At 31.5% G+C, this 14127-nt stretch overlaps 1 protein-coding gene across 3 annotated transcripts in view; it reads left to right on the forward strand.

The window, feature by feature from the left end:
• Nucleotides 1–14127, forward strand: part of LOC108744427 (cytochrome b reductase 1) — a 40566-nt gene that overhangs the window by 17840 nt on the left and 8599 nt on the right. The window contains exon 1 of one of the 3 annotated variants that reach the window (XM_018480183.2): nucleotides 1213–1437. The exons of the other annotated variants lie outside the window; for them this stretch is intronic. Coding sequence (XP_018335685.1) covers nucleotides 1415–1437 — 23 coding nt within the window. The 5' untranslated portion in view covers nucleotides 1213–1414. Of the gene's footprint in view, nucleotides 1–1212; nucleotides 1438–14127 lie in introns of those variants that run through there. 3 annotated transcript variants of the gene reach the window in all.

A 14127-nucleotide genomic window follows, 5' to 3' on the forward strand; every position in this document is an offset into this window, starting at 1 on the left:
TTAAAATTTCTTATACACATTAGTAGTACACACACACAGATACAAACCTGTGGATAGAAAAGTCTTTTCCTGTTCGAATGTTTATTAAGTCGTATTATAGTGAAATCTAAAAATGATAAATTGACTTCAACATTTATATTTTGATTTCCTTACCTAGACATAGGTGTATTTTACTTTTGTAGACCTGTACATGACAAATTAATAATTTTTACCTTTCACGAAGATGAATAGATAGTCATCATTCGAGATTCAATCGTGTTCAGTTCAATTCTTCAAGATTGAGTTGAAATAGACGTTATCCTGAAACTAGGACGAGAGCCTTTTTCTGATAGAAAAATAGGGTAACGTTTAAAACTGTTTAACTTTCTTATTTCGTATTAGAAATTGATACAAAAAGGAAAAAATAATGTAGAAAATACGTAATACCTTCAATCGGGTTGGACCTTGGGATTTCTGGATAATAGTGTTGTAGATGCAGCGTCCGTTCCTAATAAACTGCAAAATATTCGCCGTTCTTTACATCTTTAGGGTGTGTTCCGTATTAGATCAGGTCCGATCGACGGATACGGAACGTACATAACATGTTACTACCTGCTAGGAACAGTGAAACATTTGCAACTAATTGAACGCAAAGCTCCTAGGAACCCAATCTAATATCAGTCGTGAAAGCTTTTCAGAAATACGTAAGAATTTCAATAAATCCAGGACAAATAAGGGTAAACTTTCTTATTTTCGTAATAAAAATTAATACAACAAGGAAAAATTAATGTAGAAAATACGTAAAAACTTCATTCGGATTGGGTTTCTAGTTTCTAGGTAATAGTGTCGTAGATACAGCGTTCGTTCATAATAAACTGCAAAATATTCACCGTTCTTTACATCTTCAGTGTGTGTTCCGTATCAGATCAGATCCGATCGACGCATACGGAACGTACATAACCTGTTACTACCTGCTAGGAACAGTAAATCATTGAAAGCAAAGGACAAGGCAACGCTCCTAGGAACCTAATCTAATATCAGTCGCGAAAGCTTTTCAGAAATACGTAAAAGCTTCAATAAAATAAAGACAAATGAGGGTAACTTATAGCCTCAGGAGATCGTTTGCTTTTTATCCTTACAATTGAGTAGAGGAATGCGCGCGCATTCCCGCTTTCAAATCAAACAGGCCAAGACGTCTGGGGATTTCACCGAGCGCGGACGTATTGTTGTTTAGTGTTAGTGTTACGCGTAACTTTGACCGCGCGCAACTTATTTTTACTGCACTTGTTGCGACTCAGTTTTGTCGCTGACGCGTGTGCTGCGTCGATTTTATTTTACTTTTCTTTTTTATTATTTTTGCTGTGTCAAAAAAAAATAGAAGAAAACGACTCTAGCTTTGTGAGTAACAGTGAGTTTTCGTTCAACAATAGGCACAATGGGCAAAAATAAGATGCACACGTAAGTTGACGACCGTCGTTTGTTCTATTTTAAATTTTTGATTGTTGAAACAACAATTTTTAACTGCGCTCTTAGCGGCCAAGAATTTCGATTGCGATCAACAGTTCATGTTTGGTCAATCGCAAAATTATTTATAATAAGGAATTGATTGTTGCTACTTTTCTGATTATTACCTATTCAGCAGTATTATAACGTTTGACTGCTTAATGGTAAAGATATGTTTTATTATCGTATGCCACGCAATGTTAAATTATTGTTTTTAAGAAATCAATGACTGGTTTATATCGCAGGCTATTAAATGAAGTCAATCTGTGGAACTAAATGTTGTGCGACAAACAGAACATAAAAAGAACGTGTAATTTTAGTACCTAATAATACGGTTAACAATTGTTGTAATATTTGACATAGTCTATTATTTGTATGCTAGTTTTTCAGTTGATGGACTTTTCAAAATTTAAAAAAGTTTTAGATACGGTACAACTATTCGTTAAATTGCAACATAGTTTCTAAAATATAACACTTTTTTAATTGGATTATGGTGTTTTGTCTCACAAAGCTCTATTTGCAACTTTAGTTGTACTATTTTCATTTTCCTATGTTTAACTTTGATTTATTTTATGAGATATACTACGACATAAAATAAAGTGTTTCACACATACTTACATTACTTAATTTACAGGAAGAGAAAAGTTGAAGAAGTTATTGACTTAATTAGATGTATTGATCAACCTTCAAAACCCCTCGAGTAACAAAATCGGACTTCTGTCTATCATTACTGACCAACTTTTTTATGAAAACTTTTTTTTTGTACCGAAGAATTTTGGAAGATGAAAGTATATCTAGTTTTTCGTTTCCAATTTTCTTATTATCATTAACCCTATTTCCCTTACATAACTCCCAAAATTGAAGAAAATTTTGTAACTATACAACCCATTATCTATAGTTTGTAACCAGTGTGTTAAGTTAGTTTTCTGTAAAAAAGATCTAACATGTTACAAAATATACCGAGTGTCCCAAATTTAAAAATATTGCTACTGTTTTACATCAGATTTGTGTCTCAAGCCTACATGTTGAAGGATGTCCTCCTATTTAATGAATTCTTGATGAAAATTCATACATAGACAATTAGACAGTCATACAAGTATGCGCCTATAATGTTTGTATGTCTAAGGCAAATAGGTATGTGCTGTATAAGAACATATACGTTAGAACTTTTTGGTATTTCGATATTAAATGCGAACGACAGTGTGAGTGGGCAATGACATGACCAATCCCATTTAAACCGTTAGATGGTTTCGGAAGACCATGATTAAAATTTCTTATACACATTAGTAGTACACACACACAGATACAAACCTGTGGATAGAAAAGTCTTTTCCTGTTCGAATGTTTATTAAGTCGTATTATAGTGAAATCTAAAAATGATAAATTGACTTCAACATTTATATTTTGATTTCCTTACCTAGACATAGGTGTATTTTACTTTTGTAGACCTGTACATGACAAATTAATAATTTTTACCTTTCACGAAGATGAATAGATAGTCATCATTCGAGATTCAATCGTGTTCAGTTCAATTCTTCAAGATTGAGTTGAAATAGACGTTATCCTGAAACTAGGACGAGAGCCTTTTTCTGATAGAAAAATAGGGTAACGTTTAAAACTGTTTAACTTTCTTATTTCGTATTAGAAATTGATACAAAAAGGAAAAAATAATGTAGAAAATACGTAATACCTTCAATCGGGTTGGACCTTGGGATTTCTGGATAATAGTGTTGTAGATGCAGCGTCCGTTCCTAATAAACTGCAAAATATTCGCCGTTCTTTACATCTTTAGGGTGTGTTCCGTATTAGATCAGGTCCGATCGACGGATACGGAACGTACATAACATGTTACTACCTGCTAGGAACAGTGAAACATTTGCAACTAATTGAACGCAAAGCTCCTAGGAACCCAATCTAATATCAGTCGTGAAAGCTTTTCAGAAATACGTAAGAATTTCAATAAATCCAGGACAAATAAGGGTAAACTTTCTTATTTTCGTAATAAAAATTAATACAACAAGGAAAAATTAATGTAGAAAATACGTAAAAACTTCATTCGGATTGGGTTTCTAGTTTCTAGGTAATAGTGTCGTAGATACAGCGTTCGTTCATAATAAACTGCANTGACCAGGAAAGAAAATCGATGAGTAAATAATACAACGGAAGCCATTCTCCCCTATAATTTTAGCTGGTTGATTGATAATATTTACGCAATTGTATCGTGGGGTTATTACAACCACATTTTACTTTCGAAAGAGAAAAACTTCTATTTACATAACATTTTAGTTGTCGAGTAGTAGTATTGTTTGAATGAAACACCTAATAATTATATGAAACTTCACCCCTTATATAATCTAAATTTTTATTATGTGGGTTTAAATCGATATATGACTGCAAGTTGACCTTAGCCGTGACAATGAATGTTAGTTGTGCTAGGTTAACATAAATATTTAAAACTGGGGATCTTAATATTGACCCCAAGTTTGAAGGATGGGGAGAATTTTGCTCTCATGGTTTTAAGTTTCAAGTGCAATGACTGTAGAAATTTGTCAGTACTTTTCTGAAGGCTTGTTTTTTAATAAATTACTAAAAACAAAACTTTTTGACCGATTGTAAAGACAAAGGAATAACTTTCGTAGTTTTGTAACAATTCAGTGACATCGATATGGGACAATAATAAACAATTTGTAGAAAATGTCAAAAAAAAATAAACGCCTCTTAAATGTAAATACTTAAATAATGACTTTATTACATATGTAGTACAAATACTTTCTACTTGTTGCACTTGTTCTGTATATGTATAGTCATTTCTAATTACATATGATATAATTTGCGGCACAGTTTTTACTTTTACACTTACTCTCAATTACTAGAAAACTGATTTACTTTATTAAGTGCTGTTGCAGTATGTAATTAAAACTTTTACTATGCATATGCCATTGTTTCTGGCAACAAAACAGCAGATTTGAGAGAGAAACATGCACTTCAATAAGATGAGAAAGTTATAATTAAGTGTTTCTTCTTAACTAGATACATATGTACGAAATATGCGCAAAATTTCACTCTATTCCATTTGCAGATTGAAGGTCTATGTCAAGGAATAATTAAGTTAGTCTTTTGCAGGACAAACATTAGAAACTTCTATCTTATACTCTATTCAACAACATAGAGAAAAGTCTTCTATTTTTTATGTAATATCGTAATATTTCGTTAAGTCTAACTGAGATAGAGCAAAGAGAATTGTTACGTGTTTTATTCCTGGTCAAGCTGTCTCAAGTGGCTTGATAATATAATAACAGGAGCCATCAGGCAATCTACCCAATTTGAATTGAAACACTTAAAGATAATAGAACAAGTCCCTTTCGACTCTCCTCTGAAATAGTAACAATAAAACTGAGAAAAATTGTACTATTATTAAAATTGCTTTGTCAAAGTTAGTAGCACTTAATTTTAATTAGATAATTTTTGTCGAATAACTTTCTTAACTTCTACTGCAAATAGTAATTTTAAGGGGCAAATTAAAAGATAAATAGCACACTTTTGTTGCTTTCTCTGAAATATTAGTTTAGAAATTTATTTCCTTCATAAAAAGAAGGAAGAAATGATCCTTAGAGCTATTAGTGTAAACTCGTGTCCTCTAATGTTTTATTACTTAAAAAAGTTAAGCAAAAGAAGTTTCCAAAACTTGACGACTTTTCTTTAATGTTTCACGTAAGGATATCTGTTTATTAAAAGTTTTTTTTTAATTTAACTAGAAAAAGTGAAACTTTTTTACCTTTTACTGTTATTTTAATTATTCTTAACATGTAATGGTAACCGCAGTGTTATAACGATACCCAAAAAAAAACGATTCGAATCGTTAAGCATTAGGTGTGCTGCTACTTTATATACACAAACAGTTTTGTTAGACTTGTCAGTAGGTCAGTAACACTGCATATCTTTACTAGCAATAATACACAGGTATATTGTCAATTGTAGATATTTTCATAATTTGTTTAGAAGGCCAAATATTGAAAATACCTTCAATTTGTTTGACTTTCATAAACAAATACCAAGTTCATTTTCATATTTGTTAAGAAACGAGAAGAGCCTTTAAGTTTAATATTATTAGGTTCATTAGTGAAAATATATTACGAACTTTTCTTGCGAAATAGACATATTAGTCAGTGGAACTAGCCCAATTAAAAAAAGTACACTCTTTTTGTAATTTAACAACTTCAAACTTATTTTTAAAAAGGTTTTGTTCATTCATTATCATCATAAGGTCGTCAGTCCTATGACTGGTTGGACAGGTACCTCCACTCTTTCCTGTCCTGAGCTAAACTTCGCATTTCCCTAAAACTAGAACAACCCACATCCTTAACTATTTGCGAACAGTAATCTAACCTAGGTCTACCTCTACCCCTCCTAACTCCTGCTTCTGCCTCTAATATGTCTCTGACTAGACCTTCATGCCTGAGAAGTTGTCCTACCAACCTATCTCGCCTATTTTTTAGTAACTTACATAGAGTCTTCTGTTCTACTATTCTTTCTAAAACCTCTTCATTTCTAACCTTTTCTACCCACGTTATCCTCATCATTCACCTAATATAACACCACATTTCGAAGGCTTCTAAAACTATTCTTTCTGAAAAACATATAAGACTTAGCAAATATAACTTTGTAAAAACCTACAAATCGTATTTTTAGAGCCTAGACTTTATCATCATTATTATAAGGTTGTCAGTCCTAAGACTGGTAGGACACTCTCATCTACTATTTCCTGACCTAAGCTAAATAAGATAATATTCGCATTTCCCTAAAACTAGAGCATTCCACGTCCTTAATTTTTTCTAAACAGTAATCCATTCAAGGTGTACTCTTCTTAACTCCTGTTTCTGCTTCTACTAAGTTTCTGACTATCCCTTTATGCCTGAAAAGGTGACCTACCAACCTATCTCATTCGCTTCCATACAATTCCTAGAAAATGTATACAANTGCATTACAATAAATTATGCTTAATATGATGTGTGTAAGTTGCTTAATGTTAAGAAACGCTGATTATATTATAAGGAAATTCTCATCCAAACGACCCTGAAAATCACTTCTAAAACTTGTAAAAAAAAAACGGTTTTACATCACTGTTTTGAGACAAACATATAACTTAAGGCAAGATGACCCGTTGCTCAAAATATTTATTTTGCAAACAGGATATATCTGTAAACAAATTAATTAATGTTAAAATAGTTTTCGAAAGCTTTTAAATCTCCAGAGACACAAGAAAAGTTGCAAATTGCTTCTTTTCTCTGTTTAGTGTAACTACTTTACTAATTTAGTTAAAATAAATGAAAATATTCGCTTTTTGTGTATTAAGAAACGAAACCTGTTATGTATCAAGAAAAAGCGCAGTATTACACGTAATTATTTTTCAAGAAAAATGTTTGCTTTTTAGCTAATTAAGGAAATTGTCGAACTTCATGAGGAAGTGAGTGTTTTAAGCACGTATTAAAAATATATCGTTACACTTTCTCGCATAGATTGGCGTACAAAGTTAGGCGAAGAATTTCTTCCTTGATGAAGAATTTGTACATTAGTTACATTTTTGTACCGAAAGTAGTTATACCGAGGAGAAAGTTTAAGTGCATATACAGATAATAAAGCTGCATCCCAGCTGTTTTGAAATAAAAGATGCCTACTGATCATGTAAGCATGCATGTACCTGGATTGGACTAAATTTTCTTTATATTTTATATTTATGTATAACGATTTCATTCGTGGTTGTTCGTTGTGAATTTTTTCAAAATATTACTGTCATCATCATCATCATAAGGTCGTCAGTCCTAAGACTGGATGGACACGCACTTCCACTACTTCCTATCTTTAGCTAATCTTCGCATTTCCTTAAAAGTAGAACATCCCACATCCTTAACTATTTGCGAATAGTAATCTAATCTTGGTCTACCTCTAATCCTCCTAAATCCCGTTTCTGCCTCTATTATATCTCTGACTAGACCTTCATGCCTGAGAAGGTCTCTTACCAACCTCTACACCTTTAGTGACCTTTTTCGAATTTCTAAATTAACCTTTCGCGAGCATAGAAGTGACTTCTTTTTATTGAAGGCGACTCTACTCGACTCTGCGTTATCCTCTGCTTTATATCCCTATTACTCCTGTCGTCCTGACTTATCTGACTACCTAGATACCTACAATCAGCCACTATTTCTGATTTTTCGCTTCCTATCTTTATATTCGCTTTTTCCCTAGTTTTTTTTCCTTTGCATACCAGTATTTTTGTTTTACTTTTATTTATTTTCGTACAATACTGTTTTGTCAAAACCGCTTCCATTTTATTGAAAGCTATCTCTAACTCCTCCTTGCTAGATTCTAATAGTTCTATATCATCTGTAAATCTAAGCATACTAATCTCTCGCCCCTCTATATCTATTCTTACAATTGTACTGTCTTTAATGATGTAAATATAATTGCAGCTATTACAAAAAAAAGAAAATTCTTTGGGAATACAGTCAAACTTTCCTAACTTGAATCTTCTAAATGCAACTACTTATGCTAGAGTTAAAAAAAATCGAATTATAAAAAATTTTTGCTTTGTAATAGTTTAATTCGTCAAAATTCTATGAATTGAAATTTAGCCAAAACAAATTTCACACCGGTGACTATTTCAACATCACATAGTCTTTTCACTATTGCCAATTTATTCAAATTAAAACCATGATATGTGCATGCAATGTTGACATTTACTTATGTGAATTGCCTATATTTGTGTACTCTTTAATATTGTAATTTATAATAAGTGATTACATTTATTTAAACAATTAGTTGACCTAAAACAAACCGAAGACTTTTGCAAATAATCGTACTGGATAAATGTTCGAAAACCTACAGTTGTATATTTATATACATGATGTTTACCTACATGTGTATATGAATATTGCTCATGGAGCCTGGCTTTGTCTAGTTACATCAATTAAGTTTTAATCTTCGCTAATTTGTGACATCATTTTTCTCGTATTATTTAAACACGGTGTTCTTGCATTAAATTAAGTTTTGCAGGTCCATTAGCAACAACCAGACAGTAAAAAGGCGCTTTTATTTTTTGTTATTGCTTATTTATTTATGGGTAATTGTTTACAAAAATCTCAAAATACGTATTTGTCTATTTTTGTTGATTTCATGTATCAGACGATGTTTTCAGCGTGTCCGTCGACATCCTAGTTAGCCACGTGTAGTTTTTTAACAGTAATTATGAACCTTATAATTAATTGGAGGGACTTTTTAAAAATATTTTTACCCAAATGAAAATTACTGAAAATAGAACGCGTGAAATTAAAAATATCATTAACTATTATTAATTGATTTTTCACAGTTAACCAGTACAAAGTCTATTTACATTATTGTATATGTATATATAATAAATATTGCAAATAATTAAAAATAATAACCAGCAGATTGCTTACTTTTATCTAAAAGATCTGAAAGAGTTATCAGGAATCAAAATATGCGGATTTTGTTGTGTTTTACCCTTCTTTACATTTACCTATTTTTATAATGTATTAACTTCTAATAACAGTATTAGATAAAAAGCGCATTTAAATATTAAGTTGCGAATGCAACACATCAGTTTATTTGTGTAGATAGACAGCGAATTTAAGTTGACTGAAATGGAAACTCGAAAATGAAAAGAAAAACATCGGTAACCACATGGCGCTATAGTGTCAGGTGTCTTATACAGTTGAGCTGGAATGGTAAAAATCAAATTACAGGGTCAAGTAGAATTACTGCTCGGGAAAGTTGTTTCGCTACATAGAATATTATATTCGTTATAAGTCGAGAACATGGGAGTTTATTTTTAAAGGATGCAAAAAAATTCAACTCGCTTGCGACACTTTGACTGCAGAAAATTGCTTTCATAATTTCAAATTAAGAGTTATATTTTCAGCTCGAGTTTGTAGAATACCTAATTACAGTTAGCGAAAGGTAATAAAAGAACAAATTGGCTTTTAATTGTACTAGATGGACCCGTTCAAGTTGATTTACGACTATCTATCATCGAAGAAAGCTTTATGTATTTTTTAACGTAGTTACGAAGTCTGCAGGTACATCTATTTAAATGTGGCATGAAACATTTCACACTTCGAAAGCCTACATACCTTTTAAACTAATAATTAGGTGATAATGAAACAAACAATGATAGAAAGCGTATTGGTCCTTCGAGCCGGACAGAAAACGAAAAGGTGAACGTTAAAAAGATGAAAGAAACAACATGTGGTGTTTGGCCATGGATTGGATTGGAATAGAAGCTTCCTGTTGTTCCCGTTTGGACCAGGATCGTTTACATTAACAATTTCACTCATAATGCTGTGGACATCCTGTCAGGACCAACTCTAAGTTCATCTTTCACGTATCCCGTTTGCATTTAATAGACCATTATATTTAGGGGCGAGAATACATGAAAGAACTCTTTCAAATGATGGCTGTTAATTGTTTCTCGTTATTCGGCGAGAATCCCTAGGGAACGTGCTGAGTCTTGGTACTACTGCAGCGAAGAACTGTACGCCCTCACTACGTTCCTTGAGGATCGAATTACAGTACTGTTGGAGAAACATTGAATAAATCACCATCAGTTCCGAAATCGAGAAGGGCTATTAATTCAATTCATTATAAAACTAATTTCAACCCCTCATCTTTCAACTCTTGAATTAGGAAAACTAAGCTATTTGAGAAAAACTGATATATATCCGTTTCTTTTAGTTTGTATAGGATTGGAATTGAAAATTATAACAAGATTTATCTGTTTTCTCTAATGGATATCTATCAGTAAAACTTACCTTTATTTAGGGGTCGTTTTGGGTCTGTTTACTTCTTTACTAAACCTTCAGTTTATTTCATAATGGTTAGAATTGAAGAATTCTCCTTGTCCTATTTGTTAAGGAACGATTCAATTCTTATTGTTCAATCTCAAAAATTGATTAATTGTTTCATACGCTATTAAAAAATAAAACGATCACAATAACCTTTAAAAAATTAGTTTTTACTAATGGCAGCGTTTTAATAGCTTTTTTGTACTTCTAACGCAACAATAATGTTTGAGCTGCTTGCTCTCTTAACATAATTTATTAGGCTGTTGTTGTTTGATTTAATTGGATTTTGGATTTATTGTTAAGAAAAGGAAATTAGACGTTCATATTTCCAAGTATCAACGTTTCGATCAAAATACATTTTCTGTAGTCTGCTCGGTCTTCAGCCATTGTATAATTTTGAAGTAGGTTAGTAGTTCAATTTTTTGAAATTTCGTCAATATCGATTAGGTATCTATTTAATTTTACTTTTGTTTAATATCAAATGTGCATAAAATATCTATATTCTGTTTATCACTAATGAGGTAGCTTGCAAGTTTTAAGATAAATAAATAAGTAGCTTTCTTATCTAAAGTAGTTCATTGGTTGGTCTCTTAAAAAAATCATATGAAGAATAAAAAATGAATACTAATTTATACTTATCTAATATTTGTTAAATAACATTAAAAAACTTCCTTCGTATAGGGTGTACCGTGGCCCATACTTGCAGATAAATTTAAGGGTAGAAAATTTTGGTGTCAGATATTAGCCCTTTTCCGTGTTTGTACAGATCTGCTTCAGTACTGACCTGTACAACAGATTTAATTGTAAGAGTAAGGAATACGTAGTTGAAGAACTTCCTGTATAAATATAATGGGTAGGTTTCAAAAGAATCTGTCTTCGAGACCTTGTAATACATATTTGGTGTTCACAAGGAAATATTGTAATGGAGGTTACGGCACGGCATCGGCATGATGATCATCGTGGTTGTCAAGCAAGAGGGAACCGTTATAATAAGAACCATATTGGTGTTAATTTAACTACGTGTAGTCATTTCTTTTCATTGTTCTGACTAATGATTTTATGCGTTTGGATACGGGAAGTTGCAGGCATGTCATTTGTTAAGACAGTCGAAAATTGTGTTATTAATTGAGGACAGTGGCGCACAAACACACTATACAACGAATCGATTGACGCATAATTTATTCATGTTTAATTCAAACATAAGGCTACTAAAATAATTGTAGTTAGATAGAAAGCGAAAACTGATTCGTCAAGAATAGTTTTGGCACATCGAAAATGTCATATAAGGGTATGTCTGGACTGAACGAGCTACAAGCAATCTCTAATAATAATTTATTTTCATGATTAACAGTTCGATAAGACAAGGTAAAATAAGAAACAAATTCATATGATTTGGAAATAATACATCAATATTCTTGATTAAACAACATTTCGTCATTACAACTTGACTTCTTCAAGCTTCTCAGAATCTGTTTAATTCTTCGAAGAAGCAGAAAAGAAATTGACGAAAACTGTTTAAAACTTAATTAATTGCAACACTATTTTTTTTATATATTTTGTTTTTTTATATTCTGATATTAAGTAAGAGTAGTTTACTATAAACAAGGATAAAAAATTATCAAATTCATTCGCATAATCCTCATAATTAATTTCCTGAAAGCTTGGCAAGTGATCAAGCAGTTTTCAACTTCCTAAGCGATCTAATACCTACTTCCAACGTTGAAAGTTAACTTTATTACATATAATATATCGAATGCTTTAACTTTTATGACAACTTTAACTGTTATTATTGTCATCTTTCCAACAAAAATATAAATAAATGTCTAATAACTCTTGCTGTTTATGACGATTTTTTTCAAATCTAGTTCTAGTTACAATATATTACGAAGGAACTTTTATCGAAGTAGCAACAAATAAAAAGAATTTAACAAAAAGATTTCATAGATTATAAATGGTAAGCTTTAAATGGTGTCAATATTTTGTACCCAAATTGTCAATGTTTTGTCATCGATTCAATTACTATACAGAATCATTCACTACAGTACCTACATGAAAATCGTAATAATTATTAGATCTCTATATTTAGAAAATTAATTAATATTTTATTTTGGTAAGCTGCTCTAGTATTCTAGTGTAGTGAAGGTCAATTGGATGTTACTACTACATCTGCATTGAAAAATATACCTGATATTCTGTCATACTTCTAAATAGGTTCTACAATACATATAAGTGAACTAATTACAATTGGAATATTTTGTTAAGTACGTATTTTACATATCAAAACAAAATTTATATTCATAAGGCTTCATACTTTGTCTAAAGGTCTTATAGTATTATTGTTTTGGCTGAATTGTTCTAATTGTTTTTTGCATCAATTATTTTTATATTTCATTTCTCATGTTTTAGGTTTAATTCACATATATATTTTAAAATTCTCATTTGTCAAGGCATATCAGAATATGTATTGTAATTCCGCTTGAAAAATATTTACTTTTATTGATAACTAAATTAATATTTTCTGTACTTTAGTTCTCTAGATTAGACGCATAAGTAAACTTTAATTTTGACTACTGTTTATTCGTATATAACGTGCTTTTGTACAAAATGTTATCATTAAAACTATTGCAATTCTTCTAGAAATTTAAATATTACATGTACTCAGATTTTAAAATAAAAATAATGGAAATAAGAAAAGAGTCCCACCCTGATAGTTATAAACCAGAAGTTAAAAGATGTAGTGATATAATTAGGGACAGATTGGGTTTCTAGTTTCTAGGTCATAGTGTCGTAGATACAGCGTTCGTTCCTAATAAACTGCAAAATATTCACCGTTCTTTACATCTTCAGGGTGTGTTCCGTATCAGATCAGATCCGATCGACGCATACGGAACGTACATAACCTGTTACTACCTGCTAGGAACAGTAAATCATTGAAAGCNAATCTATTAGGTAGCTACTCTAAATACAATAATTGTTAAGTAAAAGTAACTTTCTATAATAAACAGTATGAGGCATCGTTTGAAACAAACAAAAAATGTGCAATTAGTTAATTTGTTTTCGGGTAATTAGTCGCATAAATTGTTTCCTACAAAATTCCTTGAACTACATTTGTCCCAAATTAACTGCACTAATTATGTGTCAGAAAGGACAAGTTCGCATCTAATTTAGACCTTATTCTGTCCCGACGTTATAAACCGTCGTTCTACTGAGGATTTCAATTAAATACACAATTAAAATAATAACGTTAATAGACCCTCATAAATACAACGTGCTGTTGTATTCTATTTTAGGATGCAACGACAGATGCAAAAGAAAGGCAGGATGGTAATGCATTTTAAAAGGGGATGCTTATTCATATCTGTTGAACGTGTTTTTACATTAAAACTAAAATATCAGTGAATGTAGGAAACGGACAGATATGGAAACCTAAAAGTTTCAGGCTAAGGAAACACACGACTAAAATCTAAATAAACAATATTGTAGGACTTAATGGCTTAACAAAATGCCAAACTCTCCTTGTTTATGACCAGTACTAAATATTTTACAATTTAGTTGAATATCATTATCATCATCATAAGGTCGTCAGTCCTAACATTGGTTTGACACGCACCTCCACTCTTTCCTATTCTGAGGTAATCTTCGCATTTCTTTCTAGAACAACCCGCATCCTTAACTATTTGCGAACAGTAATCTAATCTACTCCTCTTAATATCTGTTTCTTCTTCTATTATGTCTCTGACTAGCCCTTCATGCCTGAGAAGGTGTCCTACCAACCTATTTCGCCTAT

The sequence above is a fragment of the Agrilus planipennis genome, unplaced genomic scaffold (genome assembly GCF_000699045.2).
Source record: "Agrilus planipennis isolate EAB-ADULT unplaced genomic scaffold, Apla_2.0 scaffold17, whole genome shotgun sequence".
NCBI classification, from domain to species: Eukaryota; Metazoa; Arthropoda; class Insecta; order Coleoptera; family Buprestidae; genus Agrilus; species Agrilus planipennis.